This window comes from Bos indicus x Bos taurus, chromosome 1, assembly GCF_003369695.1.
Source record: "Bos indicus x Bos taurus breed Angus x Brahman F1 hybrid chromosome 1, Bos_hybrid_MaternalHap_v2.0, whole genome shotgun sequence".
Classification (NCBI taxonomy): Eukaryota; Metazoa; Chordata; class Mammalia; order Artiodactyla; family Bovidae; genus Bos; species Bos indicus x Bos taurus.
Window position 1 is genome coordinate 80,685,700 of NC_040076.1, and position 18,896 is coordinate 80,704,595.

Consider the following 18,896-nt stretch of genomic DNA (forward strand, 5'->3'; position numbering starts at 1 on the left):
TGTATCATTTACATATTAGTCCTCATTTGAAAAAAGACTTAGGATAAAGAAACTATTTTAATCTCCATCTTACAGATGAAGAAATTGAATCTAAAGAAGACAAGTGACTGTTTTGATGTGCTAGAGGTGGTGGGACAGGGCCATGGTCTGAAACTGTCTAACTTCACACCCTTCCTATGTGCAGTGGAAGCAGTGCCCCGTCTATCACTCCAGTGTCTGCCCACCACCAGCAGGGCATCTGCTTTGCGTTGTGTTCCCATGATGCTGAGAGGTGTGAATGCTCATAGGGAATCACTCATGATCCAGATCTCATCAGTCAAAGAGACTGAGCCAAGAGCTTAGACAGTCCTAGAAGCCAGATGGCTTGGTTCTCCTCTCTCTTCCCACCCTCTTTGTGAGGAAGCAGACTCTGTGCCTTGGAGGGTGGGTTAGTTGGCTGCAACAGACTTCGCCCCAGTGATGGTCAGAACTGACCTAAAAACTGGCAGCAAAGTCTCAGCCCATCCGTGGTGCCTGGAAGACCTCCTCAAGCCTCACCTTTGTGTTTCTTACAGTCATGTTTCGTCTCTATGATTCGGATGAGAACGGTCTCCTGGACCAAGCGGTAAGCTCTCCAAATATTCCTCCAAGATGCAAGAAAGGCTAGGGGAGAGGGGAGCAGGTGAAGGGAGAGTTCAAAAACTTCCAGTTCCACCATCATCAGAATACCTGTGTCTCAATATGAGATGCAGAGATGAATAGAAGCCCCCTCCTTCTAACATCCAAAGAGCCGGGCCAGAGGAGAGTGAATGCCAGCTTGCCTTTTCATTCCAGGAGCCCAAATTGTAAAATCTCAGATTGGGGAGATGTAAAATGTAGTTACCTTCCCAGTTGGTTCAGAAATTCCCCCTTCAGTTTCCTACTGAAGTTCAAGAGTGGAGGAAAGGAGGTGGGGAGAGGCAGCGAGACCAGGGCAGGAAGACAGGAGGAAGGCAGGTAACTTCTGGTGAGCTTGGCCATCGCCCTTGCCTTCTTCTCACATCCTAGGCACTAGCACTAGGAGTCTTACTCTATCTTCTCCAAGCACATCATCCCATCCCACCAAACCTGGGAAGCCTGAGTCTTGCCCCCACCTTCTCTCAGGAAGAGGCAGGAATAGGGTGGGGATCATAGGGTGAGAAGAAGGGCAGAAAAGGAAGAAGGCAGAGAGTGGAGAGGGCAGACAGAATCAGACAGGTCCTGTTCTCATGACTGGCAGGGTCAGAGATGGGATGCATTCCCAGAAAGGCTCTGAGGTTGAAGTGCATGGAGCTGAGACAGCCCAGAGGGACGAAGAAAGGGAAGCACTCCACTAGACCAACTGCATCATCCCAGTTCCCTCTCAACCCTAGATGGTCCTAATGGGATCCCTATTTCAGTGCTGTCGGTTGGATCATGCAAGGGAACCACCGGAGAATCGTGGACTCTTAAACATTTGTTTAACGCCCATTGATTATCTCATATACGTCAGGCACTGGTCTAAGCCCTGGGGATGTATCAGTGAGCCAATGGACAGAGATGCAGGTCCTCGTAAAGCTTTCATTCTAACGAAAACGCACACACTGCAAAGTGTAGTCAACTATGTGTTCAATACACATGTGTACCAGAGGAAGATAAAGAAGGGAAAGGAAGTGTTGGATGAGCTTCAGTTTTAGCAAGAGGAGCTAAGGAAGGACTCCCTGAGGGAAGGACATCTGAGCAGATCCTTGAAGGATTTGAAGGGAGTGAGTCATGGGGAATCACCTCCCAGGCAGAGGGAGCAACAAGGGCACAGGTCCTTGAGGGGTGCCTGGAATACCAGCAGATTAAGGAGGAGGCAAGAATGAGTGGAGCAGGAGGGGTGAACAGATGAGGTCAGAGAAGTAATGAGAAGGGACAAGACATTTGCAAAGCATTCTCAAGCCTTACAGGTGATTCCAAGGGTTTTCTCTCGAGAAGTGGAGAACCATTGCAGTTTCTGAGCAGACGAGTGACATGATTGACTTAGGTCCTCAGAGTCTCTCTAGCTGCTGTGTTGAGTCTAGACTGTAGGAACGTAGGCAGTGCCTCCAGTTGGGAGGCTGTAAAAATAAGCAAGACAAATGAAGGTAGCTTGCCTTAGGGTAGCAGCATTGCAGGTGGTGAGAAGTGGTTAAATTCTGGATCTGTTTGGAGGGTACCATTGGTGAACTGAAGCAAGTCTCAAAGTAGTTCTGTCTCTCAACTCCCCACCAAGACCCCTTGGCAGTTGGATATCCAGCCTCTTTGTGAACACTCCCACTAATGGAGAATTCACCTATTACCTTAAAACAGCCAATCCACTGCTGAGGATGATGTTAGAGGGGGCATCTTTCCGGCATCAAAGCCACCTCTAGGCCACCAGGGAAATTTTCAGTACAAAACTCAATTCTGCCCTTCTCTCCCCTCCCCCAACCCAATGGTGAGGTCAAAATAGGCCAACCTTCCAACTCTCCCCTCCCTCTGTCCCTCAGCTTATTTCTGCCCTCTATAGCTGACCAGCGGAGTAACAGTTGTACACAGTAGGCCTTCAAGTATTTGAACATCTGACCACATCTTCCCTAAAATCTTCTCCAAGCTCCAATTTCCTAATTTCTACAGTATTTCTGGTAAAGCAGATTTAAATATCCACTCTAGTCAAGCTCTAGTTTGACAATGCCATTCTTAAAATATGGCGTAGAATTGAACCTGCCCTTCCAGGACTCCTTAAGTATCCATATCAGGAGAACTCGTTCTTCCTGAAATCTGCCCACTCTGCTTCCTGAAAATGCCCACCCATTTACACAGCTCTAGATCAAGTCTAATTCTCCAATTCAGAATCACATTGTTTGCTCACATTGAATCTTGAACACTGCTAGATTGACAAGATATTCCACTGGAACATCTGCTGGGCTCTGTTCCCACCTTACTGCCCACTTCCTTTTCCCCACCTACTGCCTCATCTGCAGTTTTGCAGTGGGCTATTTTCTAATTTAAATGAAATACAATGTTAAAAATCCCTGTTGGGTTTTAGCTTGCTTATGTTGACCCACCCAGCATTCTGTCTGGTGAAAGTAACACCTTTAACCCTTGCTTTAGTTCTCCAATGAGTAACCCCAAATCAACTTTATTATGAATATCCTAGATGGTACCCTAAATGTGCAAATGCTTCCTCAGTCCAGTGTGTTTCCGTGGGACTCTCAGGGCACTGATTCATTAGCATCCAGCAATTCTGTGAGGTTTTAGATGGAGCCTAGCCGTGGTACCAAACAAAAGGCTCACTCATTAGAGAAGCATAGCCTTCATGAATTTCCTGTTTCAGGAGTCCCAGACCCAGGGCTGGACTTGATACAAAGGATACAAAGGAGATGCCAAAAAGAATCTGAATCACAGTGCCTGAGAAAGGACCAACCCAGTGGCCCTACATCCAACTGAAACTGACCCCCAAGGGGTATAGATGAATCCCAAGTTGCTAAAGCTGTGGGAATGAGGTGTGGGAAAAGGGGGAGGGAAGAAGTGCCTTGGTTTGTAAGTATTTTTAGGAGCTGTGATCACAAAGAAGAAGGAAACGGGAGTGCTTTCTATGCTGAGTCAAAGCGCAGAATAGGGGAAGGAAGGTGGATTTAGGAGAAGGTCAGTGTTCAGTGAGCTTTCTGCATACCTCTGGCTTATCCACGGTCTATGCTTCTTGTGAGCTTTGTGGTCAAGGCAGAAATAAAGAGCAGAAACAAACAGCGAGCTCATGATGAAATGCCAGTGTATTGTACCAGCTGCTTCTCACACGACACCCTGCCCATCTTCCCACGGGGCTTGATTTTGACTCTTGCTCTTGGAAACACATCTTCAGTTGGGTTCTCTCCTTGGTGTTTTCTAGGAGATGGATCGTATTGTCAGCCAGATGCTGCACATTGCCCAGTATCTCGAGTGGGATCCCACGGAGCTAAGGCCTGTGAGTTTCCAGCAGCCTGGGGTGACTTCCCAGTGAGCTTCTAAGATAAGAGTGGGACTTGAAAAAACACACTTGTTTACAGTAGAGTGTCTCCCAGACTCATCTTCTTAGAGGTGGCTCCTTTGGGGTCCTACACCTCCTTGACCTCCCACTTCTCTGATAGGAAAAATTAGAGGCCGGGGAATAGTGTAGACTAATTCAAATAATAATACCTAATAATACCCCCTAGCTGAATTTTTATAACAGGGGTTCATAGGTCAGAGAATTTAGAGCTAGAAAGAAATTCAAAGATTTTTCTCAGTCATCAGATAATAATAATTATTACATACATTGGGGGCTCCCATGAGACCAATATTATGTGTGGCATTTTGTATACATTTTCCCTAATCTTTTGCTACCAGGCTGCAAGCACAGCAATGCTAGTTCTATTTTGCAGATGGGCAAAGCAGAAAAACAGAGCCCAGAGAGTCCAGGTGGCTTGCTTAAGGGCACACAGGTCTGGGAAGACCCAGGCTTGGACCTCTGTTCCCCTCACCCCAGTTTGCTCCGTCACTGCTCTCTACTCACTCTGAATCAGAAAGAAAGGGGTAAAACACAAGAAAACTCAGAACAAAAGAGAAAGGAAAGGGCAGGGGCGGGCAGAGAAGCCGAGGGTGAAAGTGGACAATTGTTGCTCTACGGATTCGCAGATACTGAAGGAGATGTTACAAGGCATGGACTACGACCGGGACGGCTTTGTGTCTCTTGAGGAGTGGGTCCACGGAGGGATGACCACCATCCCATTGCTGGTCCTCTTGGGCATGGACGACTCTGTAAGTTGCACACTTGAGGTCCAAGACCCCCCACCTTTCAGAAACATCAGGTTCCATGTGGAAGTTAATATCCTTGGTTTCTGTCCCAGACTTCCCAGTGGATACCTCATATGCTCCAGGCCAGTCCCGAAGTCCTCTCTTTTTTACCTGAAATATGTTCATTCATTTGACAGACATTTACTAAATTATTACTAAATAAAGATACTGTTCTGAGTACCAAGAGGAGACACAGATATCATATTCACCCACCTGAAACTTCTGTTCAACCACGCAAAGGACAAAAAAATTTTCACGGAAGAATTCCATCTTTTCTCAAAATTAGCTGTAAAAACGCTAAGAGAGTTTGGGAAGAAAGGGAAGCAAGGAGGGAGGGAAGGAAAGGAAAGGAAAAATACTGATCTGTTGTGAGGTAGAGAGTGTTCAATGATAACATCTTATTTAGCAATCAGAATAACCAGATAAGGTAGATATTTTTTTACCCATTTATACAGATGGAAAATTGAGATTCTGAGTCTGAAGATGAAAAAGAGGAGCCAGTATTTATGTGTGCCTGACTCTAAAGAACCTGCACTTTTGAACACCCCACACTTAAGAGTGAGACCAGCAGAAGAAGTTTTGCCCTGACTCTGAGGGATGCATGGGATTTTGATACCCCACTCTTGAGATAAAGATCAAGTGAAATGACCTAGGCTATTTGATCTGGTTCTCAATAATGGGTATGGTTTGGCTGGTAGAAGAGAGTTTGCAGGCAGGAGAAGACCTTGATCAAAAACCCACGTGAAAGAAAGTTCAGGGTGTGTTAGAGAAACCTCCCACTATTTATGTGAAGCACTGGCATCTGACCTGGTCTGCTTATTTACCATGAAAAGTAGCTTCCATACATGAGGTAGGGAAGGTTAGAACTAGGAGCGCAAATGGCAGCATTAGCATTTACCAGTGCAGCCACCTGGGTTGTAAACAACACCTGTTTGAGATTACTGAAATGGCATAGAGAGGGACAGAACAGAAGGTTCAGCTAGGCTGGCCTCTAGCTGACATTGTTGCCCATGGAATGTCCATCTGACAGTTCTGCAGTTCAGGACTAAGAATCCTGCAATTATCTCATAGCATGTTTAGGTCTTTCCATGTACTAATAGAAATCAATGAACCAGGAACTCCTTTATCCTTAGAACCCTGGAAGGTCAGAGCTAGAAGAGGATTTGGTGATCCCTGGTCTATCCCCTCTGTTTTTCATACTGAGGACTAGAGAAGTAAGGCACTTGCGGGTGGTCACACACCTAATTAGTACCAGAGCCCATCTTCCATATTCAGTAACCGCACATTTCTCATGCAGTGATGAGACCCTACTGTGTGCATGAACGCATGTGACCTAGGACCTGGGGGAGCCCAGATAGGTATGGTATACTTTCTGCTCTTAAGGTTCAAGATGATACCTGAATCAAAGTAGGAGTTCTGCTTGAGTGTTGTTCTAACACACCAGTTTTGGGTTTGTTTTTTTCCTTTTCTCTAAAACATAATAGAGATGGGACATTTTAATCACAAAGAACCCATTTCTAGTTCTATTTCTTAGGTGGGACTTGCTGAGCCCAAGGTGCCACCAACTCTTTGTTTGGAGGGGTTCCACTTTTTATGGCTGGAAGAGGGAGAGACATCATTTCTCCAACGTTCTCCCCAGTGTCTCCCCCCGATGCCAAATGAACCTTGTAGAAAACCATACTTTACATCAGGAATAATGCAAACAAAAAGCAAAAGTGCATTTGGTTTTCATGAATCAAAAGTTTTATGTGTTCATTTGCAAATATACATTATATTGTATGTTTTTACACTTAATAATTGGGGTTCTAGGGAAAACATTCCTCAATGTCTTGTAAGTCACAGTGCTTGTTTGGCTTTTATCAAAACCCACTTATTGCCACTGAAAAGTCTGGAGATCTCTGAATGGGATAAATGAGAAACAGTCTGTCTCCAAGGAGCTGTAGGCTCAGCATAAAACCTGGTATGCAGGACTCCCAAACGCTGCAGCCTCCAATGTGCAAAAATAAAAGAGCCACATGATGGTGCTGTAACCCAAGCAGAAATGCTACTTATTCCAAGGCAAGGTCCTTCTGATTCTTACCCTGTATCTGTGAAAACAGTATCTGAGAAAGGGAGAGTCAGCTAATTAATTTTGCTCATAAAGGTATTTTTAGGTCAGATGACCATCCTTCGGGCTGGGTCTGCTAAGAATACTGTAATTTCCCTTTTGTCCATGAAGGAAAGCCCTGGTTGGTGGAGATAGAAGAAGAAACACGATTTGGAAGCCATTATGACCATTGGCTTGGCTCAGTTACTTAATATTTGTGTGGTCTTGGGCTGTGTATCTGACTTCTATGAGTCTCTGCTTCTTCATTTCTAGAATAGGTATAAATCTCCCTCCTCACATGTAAGAAAACACTCTTTACTTATTTTTGTGTTCCCTATTCCCTAGTGCAGAGTAAGAACTTAATAAAAGTTTTCATTTACAATGTGTCAGGCACTGGATTAGGAGCTTCACTTATATTTCATTTAGTTTTTATAAAAATCCCTTGTGGTCAATGTTTGTCAAAAGGATGAATGAATCTGTCTTTTAGTGAATCATTTAATCAATTAATGAACCCATTTACTAAAGTAGAAACCATTTTAGATGAAAAGGCTTTAATTATATAAAACTCAGGTTTTAGAAGAAGCAGGGTTTTGAGGTGGAAGAAGAAAAAAGCATATTCTGGCCCCAGGAGGAGACCAGCATTTGAAAAAGCACGTGGGTTTCTCTAGAGACCATTAGCAGAGGAGTCAAGCACAGGAATAGGTCTGGCCACTATGGCCAGCCCAAACCAGAGGGGCCCAGAAATAAGTAGGTTTCAGTCCAGCACGTTGGACTCCATGTACCTGACTTCAATCATTATGAGCTTACAGTACTTTTTTTTTTTTTTTAACTACCCTTAAGATCAGCCCAAGAGTGTTACTCTTTTGATGGAGTCTATGACAAAAGTTCAAGGACACTATATGTGGAGGGATGCTCCTGAAACCACAGTCTCCAGTGAGGCTGTGCTCCCAGGGGCTAGAAGGTGTGTGATTATGTCAGGCTTGGCTTATCTAGTGGATAAGGATGAATTTGCTTCTGAGCCAAGCCAGGGGGAAAGGATTTAACCCTCTCTGTCTCTTTGCTATTTTTTTCTATGTACAGAAAGTTTGTTGAGAGGAGTACAGTATTTTTACTAAGCTAATTTTTTCCTGATTATAAAACTAGTACCTCCTCACTGTAAAAAATTTGGCAAATACAGAGAAAGTAAAATAAACCCGTAGTGTTGTTAGCTATAGCTAACCTCTGTTAACAATTTGGTCAGTTTTTTTTTTTTTTTTCCCCATCCAATGTATCATTATATAAAACCGAGATCATAATATGTCATCAAATTTGCGTTCTGCTTTTTTGTCTTAGCACTTAGTATCATGAGCACATTCCCAAGCCATCCAAGGTTCTTATGAATATCTTTTTGATGGCCACTTAACATTAAATCATAGAGATGTACCACGAACCTTTTGGTCATTTTTGAGGGCTTTAGGATATTTTCAGTTTTTTGTTACTTTAAATAATTCTGCGCTCAATGTCTGATAGAGCACAAAAATGCTCATATATCTTTCAAAAATTTATTTAGGATGGAATCCAGGAAAGGAAATTTGTAAGTTGAAAGTTATAAACATTTAAAGGACCTTTAGATAGAGAAATGGATGGATGAATGGATGGATGGATAGATAAGGTGCGTGATAGATAATAGGTGATTGATGGATAATAGACAATTGATAAATAATAGGTGATTGACATAATAAATAGATGCTTGACAGATAATAGATAAATGATTGAAAAAGAAAGGATGAAGTTAAGAGAAAAATAACTAAGTTAGTTAGTTCTGATTTCTACTCCACCAGCCATGCAGGAGAGGGCTAATTTTATCTCCCACACACATACTCCATTCAGTCCTAATTTTTAATTTTTGCTTATTTTAGAACATACACACATACACACACGAAGGATTTTGTTTTTATTTGCATTTCTATTCAGAGTATTTACATCAGTAAGTTAAACGAATAATTCATCTTCCAAATATGAGAAGAGACTCTTTTTAGAGAAAGTGGGGCTTCCTGCTGAGCATCGCATTCTGTTGCTGTCCCCTCAGGGCTCCAAGGGGGATGGGAAGCATGCCTGGACCCTGAAGCACTTCAAGAAACCAACCTACTGCAACTTCTGCCACGTCATGCTCATGGGTGTTCGGAAGCAAGGCCTCTGCTGCATTTGTGAGTAAACTTCCTTCAAACCCTTTTTCGCCAGGCTTGCTCTGCACATGGTTGAGCCAGTCCCAGGAAAGTTTAGGCATCTATCCTTCCTAGCTTGAGAGACCTGCCATATTCTTCCCACAGCAGGGAATAGAACAAGACCTCCATGTCCTATCCTTATTCAACCCAAATCAAATGGACGAATATTAGTCTGCTGGAGTCGTGTCATGGGCCACTGACTCCCTAGAAAAAAGTTATTAAAGTTCACAGGTAACTAAAAAGCATCTCATATTACTTTCAGTTGTGTTTTGCTAGTGAATGTTTGCGTGGTCAGAAGAACCTGAGGGTTTTTTAAATTAAATTAATATTCATAAATACAATGGAAATTAAAATTATCCATTTGTTATACTTTATAATCCACTTAGTGAAGTCAGACTTGAGAGGAGAAACACACACACACACACACACACACACACACACACACACACACACACGAGAAAGGAGGGAGGGAGCCTGGAAGGGAGAGCAGAAGAAAGAGATGGAGGGGAAGGAAGAGAGAAGGGATGATGGGGGAATGTGTGTGAATCTGGGGGACACGAAGAGAGGGGAAGGGCTGCAACAGGAAGGCTTTGCAAGGCCCAGGGTATATGGGTGCAGAATCCTGCCCGCCCCCACCCCAACCTCAGGATGCAGACAGCAGGCACTCAGCCTGAACCCTCCAGGGACCGGGGACCTGCTGCTGTGGGGAGGGCCCTCGGGTACGGTGTGGGTCACCAAACTGTTTCATTTGACATGTACATGGGAGCCAGGCAGCAGGCAACCTCCACTACAAAAGACATCGTAGCAGAGCTGGGCCCAGTGTCTACCTTGAACAAGCATCAGCAGGCATAAGAAGGGGCCCCCTGTCTTTCCATCAACCTCTCATATCTGGCTCTCACCCACTTTTCATAGACCTAGCCTCATTCCTAGTAGGTTCTAGGCCTGTGGCATAGTAGTAAGTAATAACAACAATAAATTTGTGGAATAGCTATTCTGCCTTGCACAAGCGGTGCTTTATACAAATAATTTCATGCTGCAAAAGCTCCCCAAAGTAAAAGCTAATTTTATTCCCATCTTGTAGAACACTCTGAATTTCAGAGCTGTGAAGGCACATACCCTAGATCATGTGGGTAGTTACAAAGGGTAGAGCCGGAGTTCAAGCCCAGGTCTGCCTGTCTGCAGAGTTAGAGAGACCCTGGCCTTGCTTTCCACTCCCCAACATCCCAACATTCAATACTGTGTTGTTGGCATAGCCAGGGTGACACCTCATATTCCTCTTAAGGGATGTTTTCCTGCTCCGTTCACCAGTGAAAGCCAGTGGGTGGGGTGGAGGGTGTAGAAGCATGTCTGGGAGATAACTGGATTCCTGTCAGTGAAAACTGGAGACTTGAATTTCCAGTTGGCCAGGCCAGCTCCACGTGTCCCCTGCCCCATGGAGGGAGGCCTGGGCCTCAGCTAGCGGGGAGGAGGATGGCTGACCTTCCCTAGGTGGTCACTCACAGGCACTATTCTTATTTACTTATTCATTTATTTTGCAGACTGTAAATACACAGTCCACGAACGCTGTGTATCCAAAAACATTCCTGCGTGTATCAAAACGAACTCCAAAACCAAAAGGGGCGGCGAGGTTGGTGATACCTGTTGCCTTGTTCTACTGCATGCTGTGTCCCGGGCGACATATCCATCTCCACAGATTCCTGGACAGGAAGGGGCTTTGGGAGCTTTATCCTGTCCCTTCTCTGCCTCGAGGACCACCCTGAAACCATCCTGTCCATCCATCAATCCATTCAGCATCTCCCTAGTACCCACCCACCATGTGCTAGGCCCTGTTCCAGGGGGTATGAGGGTCATAAGGTGGTCCTCAGCCTGGGGAACCATGCAGTCTGGTGGGAGGAGACAGGCACATAAGCAGAGCATAACGTTGCGAGCAGTGCGGTAGTGATAGCGCTGTGTGGGACTTACAGCTGAGGCATGGGGGCGGAGGGAAGGGAGAAGAGACGAACAAGGAAGCGTTCACCAAAAAAAACAAATGGCATTTGAGTTGTGTCTTGAACCCAAGTCAGCAGGATTTCACAAGGAATCGAGGAGGACAAGGCACTCTGGGCTGGAGAAACTTCAAGAGTGAAGACATGGATACGTGGCTTACTCTGGGGTCTGTACTTGGTTTAGTGTGACTGGCATAGAGGAGGCTCAGAGGGAAAGGCAGGAGATGTGCTCTGGACTGGGGAGATCCAGGCTGAGGAGCTGGGAAAGAGGTTCATATGTAGCTAAGGGACTGCTAAAGAATTTTGAGCATGTGAAGAGATGATTGGGTTTGCAAATTAGGTTCACTGCTGGTACTAGGGATAAAGAACCCACCTGCCAATGCAGGTAGATGTAAGAGATGCAGGTTTGATCCCTGGGTCAGGAAGATCCCCTGGAGGAGGTCATAGCAACCCACTCCAGTATTCTTGCCTGAAGAACCCCATGGACAGAGGAGCCTGGCGGGCTACAGTCTAAGGGGTCACTGAGCTGGACATGACTAAAACAACTGAGCATGCACACATACTCTGACTATGGTGCCAGAAAGAGATCAGATTAGAGAGGGGCAAACCCTTCCAATAGTTCAGGCAAGAGATAGTGCTGCCGAGGGCCTGCCTGGGTTGGGTCTGTACTCGCCTTCTCTGCTGCGTCTGTGCTGAGTGACTGCCCCCCAGTCACGCCAGCTGTTGAGTATTCTGACTGTCTCACTGGCAGAGAAAAAGGACTTAAAGGGAAAGGCGAGAGTTTGAGCGATAATTTGGAGGTCCTACCACCAGAACTTGGTGGCAATGGTGTAGGGGATGAAAGAGGGAGGGAGGTTGGAAATGGCTACCACGTTTCTAAGGTGGCCATCTAGTGGTGCCATTCACTGAGTCTGGAAATAGACACTTTTTCAAATTAGCAGGGGAAGGACACTCAGAGTTATTGCAGAGGGAAGACCCCATTAAAGAATCTGAGTCAGGAGATGGATAAGTAGGCGGGAGTAGTATCCAGCCATCCGCAGAAGGAGTCTGAGAGAGAAGGGTACCTCCAGGGGCACGCATGCATGCCTGTGAGGCACCACATGGCCTCTTGTCTGCTCCTCCCGCACCATGCCCATGCACACGCCTTTCCATGCCCATGCCTTTCACCAGGACATACGGTGCGCCTCCTAGGCTCAGGCCCTGAGCCTGCACTCTGGCCATTGCCACACTCGGAATAGAGGGAGACCACTGAGGGCACATTCCTGGCTTTCTGAGACTCCAGGGGGAACCCAAGTCCGTCACCATCCTCTTCTGATCCCAGAAGAGGAGGGAGAAGGCAACGTGGTGTTGGGAAAGTCCCATGGACTTGGAGTCAGGAGAGTTGGCCATGAGTCCCTGCTTGGCCACTTCTCAGCCTTAGAACCTAGGACCAGTCACTTAACCTCTCTGAAGCCTCATATTTTTTTTTCTATATATAATAGAAATAATAATAATCTTGGAGCAAATTAATTGTGACCATGTAGGTGACAAACTGATTAGCAAACTGAGTTCTTTACACCCTCAGGGGTGAACGGCAGACGGTGAGAAACTACAAAGTAAATGTGACACATTTAGAGCAACAGTTTTACCAAAAACCTTTTGGAAGGAGGACACAGTAACTTAACTGATAAGTAATTTAAAACTTTTGTCTAATACAAACATGGATGGTGTCAGGCAAATAGTCCGTGTGTGTTTAATATTGTGCCTGTTGTTGGCACTTCAGGCTATGCCCCTACATTTCCCCAGAGTCCATATCCACCCCTTCTGCTATTCAGGGTGCCCTAGTGGAAAACAATTTTTAGAAGTTCTGTAGAATTCCTGGGGTGCTTAACTGAGTGCTCAGACCCCCAGAATTTGGCATCATGGGTCACTTTGCACTTATAGTCACATGCATACACATGCATGCCCACCTGTTTCCCAGGTTCCTGGGCTGCTCTAGAAACAGATTCTGGCCAGGAAGCAGGTACAACCAGCTCTGCAGGAAAAAGATGTGAAAGCCGCTGGCTGATGACCCACACTAATTCCTCTGGGCTTTCTCTCTAACTTCCTTCCAGAGTGCTTCTTAGCCTGGGCTCTACATTATAATCACTCAGGGGGCTTTAAAACAAACTAACGATGGGCCTCACCCTCAGGGACTTTAATTTATTTGACTTGGAGTGAGGGCTAGGCATTAGGACTTCTAGAAACTCCCCAGGTGGTCTTAAGGGGCTGCTAAGGTTGAGACACACTGGCCCATAGAAGCAAGAAGGGCAAAGGGAGTTCCTGCTCAGAGTACCTCCCAAGGCCCAGGGCTGTACCAGGAAGGCCCTTCCAAATAGGCTGGCTCCTTTAATTCTCCCAGCAAGCCCAGGGGTAGGGCTTATTATGCCAATTTCTACAGATGAAGGACCTGAGACTCAGAGAGGTCCAAGAACTGGCCAAAGATCACCCTGCTATAAAGTGGAAAATCAGTGCTCTAATCAGCTTGGTCTGCAGACCAAGCCCTCCTGTGTTTCCCTGCACTGAGCGGCCTTCCAAAAGAGGGCACACACAAGCACATCCCTTTGCAAAGAGGTCCGCAAGACAGGCAGATGGACTGCCAGATGAGGCACTGCTCAGAGGCTTAACTGCCGGGAGATGGACTGTTCAAAAAGCAGGCAAACTGGCTTTCATCTAGCTTGATTAGAGTGATAGTGATTAGGTAGGGAGAGACCACCCTGTGCAATTCAGCTAAGCTGCCCAGTGCCCGCTAAACAGGAACCAGCCCTCTGGCCTCCCCATCCCTGTGCTCTTCCCAGACCTTCTCCTCAGGCCCAGGGCGTGGGGCCGTGGTTCTGCAGCCTTCCCTGGTATCCTTCCCTTCCCTCCTGCAGGTGATGCAGCACGCATGGGTGGAAGGGAACTCCTCCGTCAAGTGTGACCGGTGCCACAAAAGTATCAAGTGCTACCAGAGTGTCACCGCGCGGCACTGCGTGTGGTGCCGGATGACGGTGGGTTGGCGCTCAGGGCAGCCCTGCTTCTTTTCAGTGTGGTTTTTTTTTTTTTTTTTTTTTGCTCAAGCTGCAGCCAGGCAGCAGTGGACATCCTGCCAGGGGGCATGAGCAGAGCTACGTGGGCAAGGCTAGAGAGGGCACCCAGAGCCGCTGCCAGTGCCCAAAGTCTAATTGCCTCCAGTAAATCATCAAACTGCCCAGAGAGAGGGTGTCTGCCCACCCCCACCCAGGTCTGCTTAAGACGATGCTGGGCAGTCTGCTGTCTTTGTGACCAGGCAGCTGAGAACAGCAGGCTGGACCATTAGCTTCCTTCTCCTGGGTATTGGCTGGGCCGAGGGCATTGACAGAGTGAGAGAAGCTGCTATGGGCAGGCTGCACTTGGTCTCCTTTCTCTGCCCACAGCAGACTTGGCATCCCTAAGCACACACCACACATGCAAACACACACACTGTCTAAGCTATACTGCCAAAGCAGTAGTGCATCAGGATTTGAAGGCGCCCTAGACAACTTGCCTCCCTAGGAAGTTTCTAGACTCTCATACTTGACATTTCCTTGAACACTTTCACTCATTCTCATCTTCATTTTTCCCCTCCAGTTTCACCGCAAGTGTGAATTGTCAACACTGTGCGATGGTGGAGAGCTCAGGGACCATATTTTGCTGCCCACATCGATATGCCCCATTACCCGGGTAAGTGTTGCCTCCCAACAACAGAGCTCTGTCTCCACACCCCCCCCCACCTCTACCACCCCCTGCCCCGGGCAACCCCAGCTCACATTTCAGATGCAGGAGCATTTAGACATCTACATCCCTCTGCGGGCTCCCTCAACAACTCTTAGGATTTGTGTTTTCAGCACAAGTTGAAGAGAGGTCAGTGCTGCACAGTCAGGTTGTCAGGGAAAACTTCACAGACTGAAACAGTCCCGACCACCAGCCACCCAAAATGCTCTGACATGGCCCAGCAAGAAAAGCATGTTCTTCGTTCCCAGCACCTTGCAGGCAGATCACAGCTCAAGGAACCCCAGTCACCACCCGTGCACAGCGAGGCTTCCCTTGTCTCTGTCTCCCTCTCTCCTGTGTTCAAACATGGACTTCCCGCTGCCTTGAAGATTTCCAAGGGTGTCACAGCCCCATCCTGGAAATGAAAGCTACAAAATTAAACTCCAGTTGTCCCCATCTGAAATTTTTTTTGTCTCCTGTGTTGCAGACCCTTTTCTCAAACCAAGTACCAAAGACCTTAAATTGTTCTCTTTTCATCTTAGAGATGTGGCTGAGGATCACTAACTCCTCACATTTCACCCTTTACTTGACCATCTTCTTTCTCATTAAAAATTGATAGGAAAAAACCACCACTTTCAAAAACCATTTGGCAGTATCTACTAAGTTGGAGTTACACAAACTCTATGACTCAACAAGTCCCCTCCTGTCTATCTGAGAAAAACAAGCATTTATTCCACCAAAAGACATGCACAGGAATGTTCCTATCAACTTTATTCATAACAGTCAAGCACTGGAAACGAGCTTAATGACCACTGACAAGAACGGATTAATAAATTGAGGCAAATTCACATAATGTAATACTATATCGCAATGGAAAAGAACCATGCTTCAATGCAAAAATATGGGTAATCCAAAAAATATAATGCTGAACAAAAGAAGGTGGACTCAAAAGACATGGTATATGATTCCATTTTTATGAGATTCAAAAGCCAGGCAAAGTCAATATGGCATCAGGAGTCACAACAGAACATAGCAGAAGACGCAGTAGTGAGAAGGACGTGTACATATGCAGAAATTCATAGAAGGGTAGGTTTAGATTTGAGCATTTTACTGTATGTGACATAAACTTCAATAAAATGAATAATAAACATTGAAGAAAAAACAGGAAAGATGACTTTGTGTCGTATCCTTTAGGTAGTGCTAAGCATAGAAACTAGATCTCAGACCTTGCTTCTCAGAGATCAAGCTTCTGAATCAACAGAGTACATTTCTGCCCATTTCAGTGTTTCCTCTGAAACACTGTGTTCCTTCCAGTGTCTCGAAGTCAAAGTCAGGGCAAGTGATGACAAAGGCCTGGAGAGTCTTTGAGGAACCCAAAGGGAGCATTTCTTTGTTTTGGTTCAAAGCCCCACTTTGAAGACTCCATCCTATGCTATACTGGTTTTCTATTCTCTTTCTTTATATTAACCATTTGTTTTTCTTTTGATTTCTTTTTTTATAGCAGGCATATTTTTTTCAAAGGATGCTTGTCTTTCCTCTCTTTTCACAGGACAGGCCAGATGGGAAGTCTGATGGTAGCGTGTCAGCCAAGGGTGAACTTGTCATGCAGGTACCTCAGCAAACCCTGAGTCTACTCATTCCTTCTAAGCTGGTCCAAGGTTGTGGAGGGGAGGACAGGATTTGAGTTCTAGAGAAACACATCTTAACATCTGCTTTCCTATCTGATAGATTATATCACAGAAGATCCTAGATTTCCAGTCTCTGGGGTTACCTTTGGCCACCATGCTGTAGGCAAGTGGTGCAAAGGGAGGTTGGTTAATCCTGTAGCTGGCCACACTGGCTTTATCACCTTTTAAGGAACATGCTGCATAAAACTTCAATATGCATACCCCCTGAATAATAACAAGAATGTGGCCTAAAAATAGACAATTGGGTTTTCTAAGACTGCCAAGCTGTCTCCAGAATGTGATCTGCCAAAAGAGTTAAATAGATCCAAAAGTTCTCCTCCATCCTTAAATGTGTATTTAAGAACTCAGTTTTTTTTTTTTTTTAGTTGGATTCACCAATGAACTTCTCTCTGTGCCTTTCACAAAGTGCCAGGGAATGCAGAAAAGGCAGCCTGGTGAGGTGGAATGAGAAAAAGAAAAAGAAAGAACACTGGGGACTCCTCCTCTCCCTCTGACCCTTAAGTTTCCTTCTTTGAAAAGGCACATAGCAAATCCCTGCACTGCCCACCTCCCAGAGATGCTCCAAGATTCAATGAGAACTTGTAGATGAGTATAAAACATAAGCCACAGTGATGCCAGAAGCTTGATGTGGTAAAGCTCTAGATACCTTGAAGGGGAGAAAGTCAGATGGAGCACGCACACAGTGCAGATACGTCAGTTCACAGCTGGCATCTATCTGCTTGTCCTGCATCTGTTCTGATTGGACAGTGTCCATGCTATGCAGGTCGTTCAGCATTCTGAATACCACCCCCAGAGGTAAAGATTTACTTCTCAGTCTCCAAGATGCTTCTGGCTACCATACAAATAATCACCCTTGGCAGATGGAAAAATTCCTAAAATTTATAAAGAATGTTGCTGTCCATTTCAACTTATCTGGCACTGGGTTTGCTGAATTTTTAGCTTGAGATATGGAAAAGCAGGCATAAGACAGTGAATATGGAGCGGCGCTGCTCCTCTGTATCGGTGTATCCTTCTGCTGAAGCTACAAGTATTTACTGAGTACACCTGTCTCTGGGGCAACGGGATCCTTGGTAGGAGGGTTATACACACTCCCGCCCTGCCCTTGAGACATTTAATGTCCAGTTGATGTTTTGAGACATTTGGGCTTCCCTGGTGCTCAGATGATAAAGAATCTGCCTGCAATGCAGGAGACCCAGGTTCGATCCCTGGGCCGGGAAGATCCCCTGGAGAAGGGAATGACTACCCACTCCAGTATTCTCGCCTAGAGAATCACATGGACAGGGGAGCCTGGTGTGCTACAGTCTATGTGGTCACAAAGAGTCAGACAGGACTAAGTGGCTAACACTTTCACTTTCGCTTCACCTGAGAAAATACAACATGAAAACATGCAAATAAACAATACCAAACAAACCCAGAAGATATTATATGCTTCGAATGCAATAGTTTTCATTGCAGTGATCAAGCAAAACTTCGTCGACGAAGTAGGTCTTGAATTGGGCCTTGAGGATGAGAAGTTTTTCTTGAGGTTTCTATGAAGGAAATAGGCATTTCAGGGCATTAAGGAGGAGAAGAAACCAGTGTGAGCAGCACCACAGGGTGAGAATTCACTCATAGAGGGTAAGAGCCAGACTTGGCTGGAGCTGCAGTGAAGGTTAGAGTGATTAAGGGAGAACGATAGAAAGGGGCTACACGTAAATACCTTGCAGGCCAGGTTAGCAGGTTTGGATTTTATCCTCTGGGTAATGAGATGTCATTAAAGGATTTTGAGCAGGAGTGGTATGACTAGTGACGCCTGGGAAAGAACTGCGTGGGGGCAGCTTACAGGGCTTCACCTGAGGTGAGAAAGCCTGAGCAGTGTGGGCATTGTGGCAGCTGCCGGAGATAATGAGACATTCCAGGGGAAGAGCTGGCAGGACAGGGTCTTCCCTGGGTGACTGGATGAATAATAGTAGTAGCCAGGAGAGAGGACCAGTTTTGGGGGGAAAGAAGGTAAGTCAGATTTGGGGCATGTTCCAGTGGCTGAAGATACCCCCTTTGACAGTGAGAAAGGTAGAACCAGAGCTCGGGAGGAAAATTGGGGCTGCAAATGTGGATTTGAAAGATGCTGGGGGTGGAAGTGATGATTAGCTCCATTCTATTTAGGTGTAGGACCGGATGGTCATATTTTCTAAGATCATTTCAGTTGTATCTTCACAAAAGCTAATCTTGTGCTGTGGGCACAAAGCCACACCATTGCTGAATAATTTGAAGCCCCATTTCTGATCCCCTCCTCAAACCCTTGTCACCATTAATGCTACTTAAAAACCACTTAGGCTGGAGACACTTAACTGCTTGCTGCTGCTACTGCTGCTGCTAAGTCACTTCAGTCATGTCCGACTCTGTGCGATCCCGTAGATGGCAGCCCACCAGGCTC

General features: G+C 45.8%; 1 protein-coding gene across 3 annotated transcripts in view; it reads left to right on the forward strand.

The window, feature by feature from the left end:
- The window catches only part of DGKG (diacylglycerol kinase gamma), a 226,520-nt gene that overhangs the window by 90,243 nt on the left and 117,381 nt on the right, over window positions 1–18,896 (forward strand). For 2 of the 3 annotated variants that reach the window (XM_027538801.1, XM_027538802.1), the window contains exons 7-14: window positions 555–604; window positions 3,869–3,943; window positions 4,633–4,755; window positions 8,946–9,063; window positions 10,620–10,708; window positions 13,958–14,074; window positions 14,673–14,765; window positions 16,345–16,404. In XM_027538801.1, the coding sequence (XP_027394602.1) occupies window positions 555–604; window positions 3,869–3,943; window positions 4,633–4,755; window positions 8,946–9,063; window positions 10,620–10,708; window positions 13,958–14,074; window positions 14,673–14,765; window positions 16,345–16,404 (725 nt within the window). The remainder of the gene's footprint in view (window positions 1–554; window positions 605–3,868; window positions 3,944–4,632; window positions 4,756–8,945; window positions 9,064–10,619; window positions 10,709–13,957; window positions 14,075–14,672; window positions 14,766–16,344; window positions 16,405–18,896) is intronic. The other variant, XM_027538806.1, reaches the window with a different exon arrangement.